General features: G+C 20.8%; 2 protein-coding genes across 7 annotated transcripts; one reads left to right on the top strand and one right to left on the bottom strand.

The window, feature by feature from the left end:
- Positions 1-1,450: 1,450 nt before the first annotated feature.
- Positions 1,451-2,553, bottom strand: LOC122713947 (ribonuclease P protein subunit p29). The gene is made up of 4 exons (XM_043934800.1): positions 2,494-2,553; positions 2,277-2,416; positions 1,747-2,137; positions 1,451-1,650 (listed from the first exon to the last, which is right to left on the bottom strand). Exons 1-4 carry the CDS (start codon positions 2,507-2,509, stop codon positions 1,514-1,516), a joined length of 684 nt encoding a protein of 227 aa, XP_043790735.1. The 5' UTR covers positions 2,510-2,553; the 3' UTR covers positions 1,451-1,513.
- A 478-nt stretch (positions 2,554-3,031) lies between these two features.
- On the top strand, positions 3,032-13,168 carry LOC122715158 (UHRF1-binding protein 1). 6 transcript variants are annotated; one of them, XM_043937123.1, is made up of 20 exons: positions 3,061-3,181; positions 3,359-3,472; positions 3,585-3,852; positions 4,315-4,516; positions 4,685-4,876; positions 4,978-5,203; positions 5,337-5,503; positions 5,570-5,729; positions 5,794-6,051; positions 6,126-6,365; positions 6,481-6,507; positions 7,162-7,254; positions 7,363-7,550; positions 7,705-7,942; positions 8,020-9,221; positions 9,297-9,431; positions 10,005-10,016; positions 11,267-11,635; positions 11,776-11,923; positions 12,642-13,168. In XM_043937123.1, the coding sequence occupies exons 3-20, from the start codon at positions 3,809-3,811 to the stop codon at positions 13,010-13,012; spliced, it is 4,272 nt and encodes a 1,423-aa protein (XP_043793058.1). In that variant the 5' UTR covers positions 3,061-3,181; positions 3,359-3,472; positions 3,585-3,808; the 3' UTR covers positions 13,013-13,168. The 6 variants fall into 6 exon arrangements, with proteins under 6 accessions (XP_043793044.1, XP_043793034.1, XP_043793076.1 ...); XM_043937109.1 differs by having other exon boundaries at positions 3,032-3,472; XM_043937117.1 differs by having other exon boundaries at positions 3,359-3,852.
- The last annotated feature ends 536 nt before the right edge of the window (positions 13,169-13,704 follow it).

The raw sequence follows: 13,704 nt of genomic DNA, 5'->3' as shown, positions 1-13,704 counted from the left end.
ATATTCAATGTTCCTAAAATCCTACATTATTGCATAACATATTTCAAGTGACATTTTCTTTTGTCACATATTTCAAAAGGAACGTGAAATATATATTTATAAATTATTCTCATTATTCATAAATATAAAACGAAAGTTGGAAATTAAAAAATTATATTATAATGATATTAGAAAAATATATTATTCAAATATTTGAACAACAGTTTTTATTGCAATAGTAATATTAATTATTGTCACTTTCGTTTGATATTTAATGATTGCAGTAACTTTAGCTGCATATATTAAATAAAAAATGTTAAAATTAGATGATACAAAGAAAAATCTGTAACATTCCCAATAATCACTTCACTTTCATTGAAAGTATATAATGAATGAAATTGTAGATTAAAAATTGTATCTAATACCATTCTGTAAACAAATAGTAATGTAATTGTATCATTGTTTGGATATTGTGGATTAAAATAAAATATTAATAAATTTAGAAATATATTTCTCTTCTCTTTCTAATATTAATATAATATTAATCTAATCTATTAATATTAAATATTAATTAATAAATAAATATATATATTAGGTTGGAAAGAAAGTTCTTACGATTTTTGTTATTATGATTTTAAATACTCTATTTTTGATTAAGTTGATATTAAATTGCATTGACTTTGTATACAATTTTAAAGTGTATTTTTCGCTCTGTGAAAATGTGATATTAATTTTATTTTCAAATTAGTTTTTTTGATTTCTCAAGGTGTTGAAAACATAATTTTACACAAGATAAGAAGCAAATTCGAACAATTTTTCTATTCCAGTTCCAGGATTCCAGAATTTTATTCAACCAGAATAACAAAACTTGTTTTTCATTGGCAAAAGTGCATGATTACAATGGTCTTTATTTTGATTAATAAAGTTTTGTTTAAGCTAAGATATATGCATTTGAATTTAATAGTTAAAAACTGCAAGAACTTTCTTTCCAACCTAATATATGATTAAAATTATAATTAACATTATACATGATTAAAATCATTTGTATAATGTTGAAAATCAATATAAAATGTGAAATATTTATTATTAAATTTATTTCAATAAACAACTATATAATTTATAATAAATATTTTTTTAAATTAATAATAAAATTAATTAATTTAAAAATTAATTTTATACTCTTATGTACATTTTTTTATGATTTATTTGAATACAAATCTTCTGTAAAAAAATTTATTAGTAGTAATATAAGTGTGATTAAAGTTTTTATATTTTTAATATTATGTTTAGTGTGATATATTATATCAATAATATATTAATAAATAATTTTTATTTATTAGAATTTGTATTTCTTTATGCTTCTTTTTTATTTCTTCAAAAAATATTATTATATATATATATATATATATATATACTTTGTCTATTAATATATTTTTAACAATAAAATAATTTATATATTATATAATTAATTTATAAATATTGAATGAAAAGTTTATTTCATAAATTTTATAAATAAAACTTGTAACAGATTTTATTATAATTCATATATACGTCCACACTTAAATTTTTTTATTGTTCGTTCAGTAGGTCGTATAGAAAGATCTTTTCCAAAGAATTCTAATTTTACTTCCTTTAAATAAATATTCATGATAATAACATCTTTGGGTATTGCTGAAAATAAATATAAATTATTTGCATTTGTTAAGAAAAAAAAATAATAGAAAACATTTTGTAAGAAAAAAAAATAATAGAAAAAATATAAATTACTCCGTATAATATTATCTGTTCCACAAATTTTGAAGGTATTTTTTGTATCTTGAATTATTATGCCTTTTAATCCAATTAAACTAGGACATTTTGATCCAACAATAGAAATTTGAGCACCATGAAAATCTACTTTAACTAATTGTTGATTAATATTTTCCCAATTTGGATCAATAGGATCTTTTGGAATGTTGGTAAAAAACTTAGTACCAAGTACTTGTTGCATATAATTTAACCATAATTTATTTAATGGTAATAAATCTGTATATTTCATATCACTATTGTAACTAATTTTACGTAAACCAAGTTGCATTCGTTTTCTATTAGTTAATAATTTTCCTTTGCATTTCTTTTTCTTGTCCCATTTATTTCTATGTTTTGCAAGTATCAATGACTATAAAATAATTATAATCATGTTTTATTTCATAATTAATAAATAAAATTTCTAATAATTTATATAAATACTTATTTTAAATTGCATTGATATTAAATTTTTTGCATTATTCTTTATTTTTTTCTAAAAGAAATCTTACTTTTCTTAATTCATCTGCTATTGAACCCATATCAGAAGAAGGTAATGCATTTTGTAGGAAATTTATGATATGTTGTTCATTATTTTCATGTGTACTAATTTGTTTTGTTATATTATTTGGTAATGTTAAACATATACTTTCTATAAGATTAATAAAATAAATTAATTATGATAATATAAGCATATATTAGTTAATTTAATATTTTTTAAATACTTACGATTTTTTTCGGTCATTGTTAATAACAAAAAGATAGAAATAAACTAATTGAAATTAATTTATTTCACTATATATTAAATTATAATAGTTATTAATTATAAATAATTTACAAAATATAATCACAAAATATTATTAATATTAATGTATTTCACTTGGAACTTTTTTATATAAAAGTTTTCATACATATTATATTTATTTGATATTGAATTAAAATATTAGTTACAAAATATTTTTTTAGGTTAAGTTACATTAAAATATATAGAATTGAAACAAGAGTCATAAATTGCAACTATACAATGATAATTTATTATATATGTGATAATATATTAATTTAATTATAATATATCACCGCATAGAATCTCATTAAAATCTTAAAATCTAAAAAAATTTAAAACAAAATTTGTAAAAATGAGATAATACATAATTTTATAATATATATACTTATACAATACTTATACAAATTATATACTTGTACAATTAACCAATTTGATTCATTAAATTGCTTGAAAAAGTTATGGGAAAATGAGAAATATTTATTTATGTGAAATAATTTTATAAATAATATAAGAATTTTCTTTATAAACTACGAAAAAATTAAAAAACTGAAGAAAAATTTTTAGACATGAATGTAAGCGTACAATATCTTTCCTTCATAAAGTCATAAGTGGAACAATTTGTCTACTTTCATCGTAAGTATATATTTATTCATTTATGTTTTAAACTATTTCGTGTGCGTATTATGATTTCTAAATATAAATATTTTAAAATAGATCAATATAAAATTCAATTTTATTTTATGTATTATCTATTTTACATATATCATGTTTTTTTAATTTTATTTATTTCATTATTTATTACATTTAAAGATGTAATTTGAAGAGTGACCAACAAGTAGACTTTATTTGCGTATAAATTTTGTAACACATCTTAGGTGCGTACAAATGAAATTAACTTCCTCAACATTAAATAAATGTATTAAGGTATGTGTTAATATAGGTCAATTTTATTCTTATTTTCATGAACTTATTTACGTTAATTTATTTAAAATAATGCAAATTAAAAATATAATTAGATATATTTTGTTGATCCTAGAATTAAAAGTTAGAATAGAAACTCTGAATAAGAAAAATATAGAGGAAAAAACCAATAAAAACAACTAAAAAGTCAGTAGTATAATCTACTTAACTGACTACTTGAGTCGAAAGTCATCAGTCATCGACAATCGTGGCATGTATGAACGTTCGTGATTACTGTAAAAGTATAGTATCAAATTAATCATGTTGAACCATTTATTTGAAATCAATTGAAAGTAAAAAATGGTGTCATTAATAAAAAAGCAATTATTAAAACATTTATCGAGGTAATTATATGATTTATATGGTTAAATTATTAAATCAGTGTTTCATTATCTTTAGTTCAATACAGTTAAAAATTATATTATCCTTAATAAGTTATACATTATAGATCATTTTATTTATTTTATTAACTATTATTATTATTATTACTACTACTACTACTATTACTATTATTACTTCTACTACTATTACTACTACTATTATTATTATTATTATTATTATTATTATTAACTTGATAATTTCTTCTTTATTCATAATTGTGAACAATATGTAGATAATTAAATTTTGATAAAAAGTTTTTATCAATTTTATTATATTTATTTCATTTTTATAATTATTATAAATATTTGAATATTATATTTCATGTTACATGTAATGTAAATTTACATAAATACATCAAATTTATTATAAAAAGAACTATATTTTAATAGAAATTTATTATAATATGAATTTATGTAAATTTATAGGTTTACTAAAAATTTATCAGCAGATAAAATAAATTTAAGTACATTTAAAGGAGAAGGTGAATTGACAAACTTAGAACTTGATGAAATAGTTTTGACTGATTTGTTAGAATTGCCATCATGGCTTAGATTAACGAATGCTTGGTGCAATAAAGTTTCATTTCGTATACAATGGACCAAGTTAAGAAGTGTTCCTATTTTTTTGGTAAATATTTTATATATGAAATACTTCTATGTATAAACACATTATATATAATTTTATATATTTTTTCAATTATTTATCAATACATAAATAATAATATATATGTTTTAAAGTAATAAAATTTAATATTTGTTTTATTTTAAAATTTTGATTAAATTTTAATATTTATAGAGTTTGGATGAAGTTCATATAGAAGTAGAAACATGCGAAGATTTAAGAGATTTATCTTCTTCACAAGGACTATCTTCATATACTGGTCCTGCAAAATATTCTTTTATACATAAAGTAATTGATGGTATAACTGTAACTGTTAATACAGTATCAGTTACATTTAAAAGTCCTGCATTTATTGCTTCAGTTCAGGTATATAGCAATATAGATTTATTTTCTATAGAAATATTGTTTTCATATTGTTATATTAAATTTATTATTTAAAAATTATTAAAAAAATTATTTTATTATAGATGAATCGTATTATTGTTGAATCAAAGTCTGCAACTTGGCAACGATGTGATTTGAGAACTACTAGAGTAAAAGATCCTGATCGTGGACAATTACTTATTTTTAAAGAATTAGAATGGCAGACAGTTAGAATAGAGGCACAAAGTACTAAGGATAAAAATCTTACACCATTACGTTTACTTACAAATCAAGCACGCTGTCGAATCACTATTAAAAAAAGAATATCAGGTTAAAAATATTTAATAACAATATTAAAAATATTTTAATAACATACATATTTGTTATTTTTTCAATATATATCATATTTGTTATTTTTAAATATATTATATAATCATAAAATTATATAATTATTACATTTTAGATTGTTTTGTTATGGGATCAAGACTGATTCTTATATTAGATGATCTCTTATGGGTTTTGACAGATTCACAGCTTAAAGCAGCACTTCATTTTATTGATTCTTTAGGTGGTCTGATAGAAAAAGCTACAATTTTAGAACGTAAAACTAAAGCAGCTAGAAAATTAGAGGTTTGTAAATGTAAAATTAAAAAAAAGTAAAAATAAAAATTTTTAATTATATTTTAATATTTTAAGGTATTACCAGAATATCAAGCACAAATATCTCAGCAATCAAGAACTAAAAATCAATATAATACTGCTATCTCTAAAATTTTTACTAGATATGATGTTGTAGAAACATCATATCATTTTCTTTGTCAAAGAATTGATTTACATTTATGTGATGATGCTGGAAGTAAGTAAATATAAACAATAATAATAACAATAACAATAATAATACTATTTTATCTTATTTTTAGATGGTAGATCTTCTCATCCAGATTTAAAAGATGGTGGTGCATTACAAATTTCACTAGTTAGTTTTCAAATTGACTATTATCCATATCATTTAGCAATGTCTGATAGAAAACATTGGGCTAAGTATAAAGAGAATGCTACACCTCATAGTCAATGGTTGCAGCAATCATTAAGCTCTTTTCGAAGTCAGTTTATGGATCTTATTGATTCTGGTAGAACACAACATTCTCCTTTAATTAGAAGTCAAGGAAATGTTACAGGTTTGTTTTTAAAAATGCATATTTAATTATAATTTTTGAATATGAATAAAATATTTTTTTTTATTTTTATTTAGTTAATAATACAAAAGGTATAGGAGAAAATTTAGAAAAAAATAATCAATCTCAAAATGTAAATGCAACTACTCATGAACAAAAAAAGTCGCAACATCCTAGTGGTAATCCAGTAAAAAATTATATTTTAGAACAACTTGCTAAATTAATGACAACATGTATTATAATAAGAATTGATGATTTTACTTTATACAAAGTAACCACAACATCTCGTAATCCTATACCAAAAGAATTTGTTACAGGTGTGTAAATTTTATGATTTAATTGAATTATTTATTAGGATTATTTTTTAAAAATTATTTTTTAAATAAAGGATTCATATAATACCAATAATTATTTCGTTTAATAATTGCACAGCTCAAACAAGGAAGAAACATATATCAGGTACAAATTACAAAATAGTTGTAGTATATTTATATTAATATTATATTAAAATATCATTGAAATATAGCTTTATTTTTAAAAAATTTTTTTACTATATTTTGCTATATTATAGTATATCTTATTGTATATTTTACATATTATTTAATCAAGCATTTAGTTTATAATTATGATGTGAAATATTTCTAATAGCAGTTTTGACATATGAATAGTTAATAACATATGAATAGTTAATAATATACATAATTAATCTAAAATGCAATCAATATAGTAAAATATAATTTGCTTTTTTAAAGCAAATATCCTATATGAAATTTTTATTACTTTTTTAGAAGAATAATTAATTTTAATATTATGATAATTAATATTTTTTTTAGATAAAAAACTTTGAAATATATATATATATCAATTATAAAAAAATAGAATATTTTATGTATTTCTTAAAAAAATTTATTATATTCATTATTCATTATAGATTTTAAGAACTATATTATATAAAAATATATAATATTTTTGCAATCATTGTGATTTGCATTTTGCTATATATAATATTATATGAATAATATATTCATAATGCATATTGTTAAAAATATATTATTAAAAGTATATTATTAAAAATATTTATATTTCTATCATATTTTATTGAAATATTTTTAGGTGACAGAGATAAATTTTGTCTTCCAGAAGATGTTACAATTGTTCATGCTGAATTTACATATTATTATTATCCTGGTGATATTACATTTCCATGTAAGTAAATTTATAATTATATTATTTTTGTATTATTTATTATTGAATTTTTGTTTAGATTATAAATTTTATTAATCTAGAATTTTATATATTTTATATTTATTGTAGTGCCCCCACCAAAATTTTATGTACAACTAAATCCTATTCAAGTAAATTTCGATGTCTCTTCCTGTTTATGGTTTAATTCTTTTGCATTAAATTTGTATTATTCTCTAATGAATAAGGATAAACAAACTACATATACTTCCACTACTTTAATGTATTTTGATGTTAAGATTGAAGCTATACTTCCAAGAGTAAGTGTTGAAAATTATTTAAATTAATTATTAATTTAAATAATTATTAATTATTAAAATTATTAAAATTATTATTATAAATTAATAATTTAAATAATTAAATTATTAATTTAAAATTTCATACTTTTATATTTATTACATAATTTATTTTTAGATAGTTTTTGAAAGTCCACAAGATTATCCCAATCAAAAGGATAGACCAAAGTCTTTGCATATTCAGACTTCAAGAGCATCAATAACAAATGTTCGATGTACAGAAAGATCTTCAAGAGCAGATTTAGCACAATGTGTAAATGCTTTTCAAATGGGTCAGATGTTTTTTAGTACAGAATTTCCAAATAGATCAAATGATTTTCATGTTCTTACAGATAAATTTTTGGCACATTGTGCAGGTAAAGTATTTTTATATATTAGCATATTTTTTCTGTTAGTTTTATATATATACTTTACATATATTTTTTTATTACAGGAACTGATAATATTCGTTATCCACCACCTAATTTTAGTAGTAATTCCGTAAATGAATTAATTCGTCAATTACATCGAGAACTTTTATGGACTGAAGCTAAAGATGTATGGTGTTGTAATTTAGAACCTGTTTGGGGAGATTTTCTCGGTGCTCGTGCAGTTGGACAAAATCGTCCTGTACCATTTCTTGATGCATTTCCTCTAACTTTATGGTGTTATATGACGATAAATTCGTTAGATAAAGATTCATCAGAAAAGAAATCTACTGGTGACATTCATGGTCTTGCATATATAAGCAATTTAGTTAGTGTTCAGATAAATCATTATCAATATTTGTTTTTATTGAGATTGTCGGAAGTTTTATCGGAAATGGCAACATATCTAACTATCGATTCTAATAAAATATTAAAAGTCGATTCTGGTAGCTCACTTGTTATTGGTGCACTAATACCTCAAGTAGAAGTAACATTCGTTATGCCGTCGCATACTCCTGGAAAAGAAAATTCTGGAGGTGATTTAGAATCTGTTATGCCTGATTCATCCAGCATAGCAGATGATATTGCAGGTTCATCTATTCCTTGGCAAAGTACAGAACGAATTGAGAATAATGCTAAAAAAATTAATATAAATAATGATATAATAACGCCACAAAGTGATGTATCGTCGATGTTATCAATGGATTTTATGCATTCTACTAATCCAACTCAAACTGTTGTCACCTTTAAACACAATGATATGAATAAACATGATCAACAAACAAAAAATATAATGCACAATAGACAAAGTATTGATGTAGAAGAAGAAAAGGTATTACCTCCCTTGCGATATACTCTTGATACCACACATAAACATAACAAAGGAGATTCATCTTCAAATACACCGTTCATTCCTAATAATTTTAATGTTGGTCTTTCTTCTATGAAAAAAGGATTAAGTAATTTAATGACATCTATTGATTCAGCTTTGAAAGCTTCTCCAGAAGATGGAAGCAGTGATACTGTATCTATAAGAAGTGATGTTAGTTCTGATAGCGAAAACTATGTTTTAGTTAGTCTTCAAGATCAAGAAAAATTAGATACTATGTTTTCTGTTGATAATTCAATTAGAGTAACAGCAGTAGAAGAGGCTAGTGAAGTAGTTGAAGAAACTCCTGATACTCAAAGTGAAAAATCTATGGACAGTGTATGTAAACGAAAAGATATTGTAAGTTTATGTTTTATATTAATAAAATATAAAATTGAAGATCTGAATATTTTAATCAAATATAATCTTCTTCAGGTATCTATGATAACATTCAAATTATCTAAAGTTGAATTTATTCAACAATCTTTTGGATATGCGTCTTCAATTAAAATTCAGATTTCAAATATTGGTAACGATGAATGTTCATCTATCCCATGGGACGAATTTCAGGTAAAATACATTTCTAAATAATTTTTTTGTTTGCTGATTACATACAATATGCTACTTTGATTATTAAATAGATTTAAATATTGAAGTTTTTAAATATTGCGACAGACGAAATTGTATTGTTCTTTAGTATTTCTATCATATTAAAATTTTACTAGAAAATTTTAACTTTTCTTATATATTGTACAAAATGCTTTTTATTGTGTACAAATTTAATAATAGATTTGATATAATTTTAATTGATACAAATTTAATAATCTATAGAAGAAATATTATTCTTAAACTTACATTCATTAATTCATTAATGTTTCAAGTATGAAATTTAATCATACATTAAATATTTAATTTTTTTGTATGAAGTTCTACATTGACATATTAATGATTAATATTTTATTTCTAGTTAAATACTTCCATGTGCCAAAACTTTCAATTTCATTTCTAGCTTTATATCACATACATTACAAACATTTTTATTCTATATATGTATATTTATACAATGTTTGTCTTAACTTTTTTGCATGCTTCTCCTGCGTCTCTCCTTCTCTTGTGAATGTTTTTATGTGGCACTTGTGGCAGGTCAAGAAAAAGGTATTGGCAAAGTACTTATATATTTATTTGTATTAAGTGCCTTGTATTATGAACATTTTATTGCATGTTTATTTATTTCTTTTGAATTAATTACATCATAATAGTGTACAAAATGCATTTACATAAATATTTTTATTTATAATTTTATTTTATATGAATGTATAATTATTAAATTTTAATTAAATTATATAATTAAATTAAAGAAAATATTTAATAAATTTTTTGATTTCTTAATTTATTATTTTTTAATTATTAATATGTAAATGAACAAATTTGTAGATAATATGACAATATATAATATGCAAGTTTATTATTAAATTATTAAATTGCATTAATTAATATTTTATTATTTTTTTTAATTTTTTAAATATTTTATTATTTTATTTATATAAATAAATGAATTGTATAAGTTTGTATAATTTTTAAAGTATATATTTTTAATTTTATAATAAAAGCTTGATTTTTTATTTTATAATATGTTTTCTTAAACTGTAATGAATTTATGTAGCATGGTATGAAATAATGCTTAGCTGGAATGTACTTGAGAAGCTTTTAAATGCTATTATAAATATATATATTTTTTATAAATTTGCAGATATTCTAAGATTTATATAAGCTGTAAAAAAATGAAAATATTTTTATGTCATAATATAATATTATATATAAATTTTAATAATCTTTTTATATAAAAATATTCCAATTTAATATATATAGATATTCTATTAATATTTTAATATATACAAATTTATATATTAAAATCTAATATTTTAATGTATAAAAAAAATAATATGTAATATTCAAATTTTTAATTAAATATAATGAAAATTATACGATTATAATTAAATTAATAATATAATAAAAATTTATACATAAGTAGAACATATATTTATATTCTAAAATTCTTGAATATATTAATAATAAAAAAAAAGTTAATATTAAAAAATTGTTCTTAGGAAATATTATTTTTTTATTTAATATATATAGATAATCTTTTATTTTTATTATTACTATAATATTACATTTGAAGAATATATCATTCTATAATCTTGTAATTTATTTTTTATAATTTAAAATTTATTTTTATAGCTTTATTTTTCTTAATAGTTTTTTTCTTAAAACATTATCAATTTATTAATAAATAAGAGAATTCTGTTAAATTGTAGAAATATAAATATATCTATAATATAATTTAAAATATATATTAATATATTTATATATATATATATTTTTCAATATTTTTTGTTTATTAGACAAAATTCAGTGCACGATCTCGAGGTTGGGTTGAATTACCTTCAGATTCTAATTGTGGATCATGCATTAAACTACGTTTGGATCATGATTTAAAATGCAAATCAGATTCTTGGAAATTGTCTCAAGCAAGTCGAACTATAAATAATAAAAATCTATATTTATCTCGAAATGAAAATCAAAATAATATAACTGAGCAAGATGTAGATGTTTGTATTGATGTTCATAATAAACAAAGTGTTTTGGATTTATTTGAAGATAAATTAGAAGTTATAGTTACCAATATATCAATGGCCTTGTCTATGAGTTCAGTAAGTGGACTTACAGACTTAACTGAAGATGAAATTATACCTAGACCGATACCATTGCAGGTATATCGAATTTTATTATATCATTTATTAATTTTAATATTTTAAATAAGATTATTCGTTATAATATTTTATTTTATAATATTTTATATATTTTACTTTATAATACTTTATTTTATTATATTTTATAATTCTTATTGTAGATATATTTAGAGAGTATATCATTGCGCTTAAATGAAGATCGTCCTCCGAATAATATAACTTCGCCAGGACCAATTCCTATAGATTTAAATATTGCAAAACTAAAGGTAATACGAGATGCAAATGGAGTTTTTCATATTGAACCTGTTGGTAAGTAACAATAGAAAATGATTATTTTATTATTATTATTCGCCACTTATTATTTTTATGAAAAGAAATATAATATTTAATATAGTGTAGTAAAGTAACTTTATAATACAGTACATTTTTTAAGAGTATATTTAAGTGGCAAATTTTAAAAAATTTATTTATTTTTTTAAAATGAATATTATACATTGTGCAATTATATTCTCTGCATTCAGATGGCCTTTCTAATGTGAGCATTTATATAAAACAATTAGAAAATTAGTAGTAGCATTTGCTGCTTTGATATAATTGTTTAATCTAAATTTTAAATAAATAGAATTTTAGATTTGCATTTAATTAGGCATGTTTTACTTTTCTTCAAATTAAAAGAAAATAATTTTTGCTTATTATATATGCTTAAAAATTTTTAAAAAGTATGCAATTTATAAATTAGCATGAGTGAATAATGTATAAAAACATAAAATATAAGACACTGTTATGTTATTTTATAACACTGCTTATTGTTCACAAATAATTTAGATAGTAAAAATATCTTTTAGTAATAGTTTAGATTATAAAAATTATTCATCATCTATTTTAAATAAAATATATTTAATTTCTTAATTTACTAAGAGCAATTTTTTATTAGAAATACACAATTTTTATGTTAAATTACTATAAGTTATTTTGTTATATATTTTTATTATTAATCTAATCTAATTAAATGAAATTTTATTTTTAGTAAACCTATTGAGTAGAAGTAATTCTCTTGTGACACTCACAAGTAATGATACTCAAATAGCTCAAAATATAAATCACGAAATGGAATTAAATGTTTTAAGACAGTCCAGTAAGCAGTTAAAATTAGATAATGAACAACTTCGAAGTCGTCTGAATGCTTTGGAGAAATTATCAGAAGAAAACGCAAAATTGATACGTATAAAAGAAGAATCTAATGTAATAAAGTCTCATTTAAGTGCAGCACAAGAAGATATACAATTACTTTTGAAGGAAAAAAGAGCCTTACAAGAAACTATAACACAGCTTGAAAATCGAATAATTGGAAGTGGTCTTGGCAGTGGTACTCGTGCATCTTGGTCATCAAAGAGATAGCATACTAGTTGTTTTGATTGTTCCAAATGTTGTAATTCGAATAAGTCATAATAATATAATTATTAAATAATTTTCATATTATTAAAAATGAAAAGTTCATACAATTGAATTAATATGTTTTCCTAGCATTTAAATTTAATCTACTAAAGAAAGAAAAAACTAACTAAAGAAAGAAAAAATATATCGTATAGAATGCTTAGATTTTTATTATTATACAATCTTAATATGTTAGGATTATTATAAAATTTTATAAAAGAATGATATGAATGATATGATAAATAATATATTTACTATAATAAGTTACAGACTATATTTTTTTGAGTTTATTTTGTTTTTTCTATATTATCATATTTATGCTAGTAACTGCCGTTCAGCTATTTAATAGTGCTGTCATTGAAAGAATATTCAGTTCTATAAGATGTTTTTAAGTGAAATGTACTTTTTTTTTTATTATAAGCAAGTACAAGACGATAAATAATGGCAATAGTAGTCAATGTTTAGCATTTTCATTAATAAAACAGATAATGAAATTGATGACACAAATATGATGTATTCGTACGTATATGCGTATTTATTGCATTCTCAATATGCATATGCGATAATACGTACGTTAAAGAATAATGTACATAAGAAATTGTTAATATTTGCACATATATTATATTTGTTGCGTGCACAAAATGTACACGACATAA

The sequence above is a fragment of the Apis laboriosa genome, unplaced genomic scaffold (assembly GCF_014066325.1).
Source record: "Apis laboriosa isolate Shangri-la unplaced genomic scaffold, ASM1406632v1 scaffold112_cov148, whole genome shotgun sequence".
In the NCBI taxonomy this organism is placed as follows: Eukaryota; Metazoa; Arthropoda; class Insecta; order Hymenoptera; family Apidae; genus Apis; species Apis laboriosa.
Note: the sequence above shows the minus strand (reverse complement) of the source record. Positions and strands in the feature narration are given on the sequence as shown.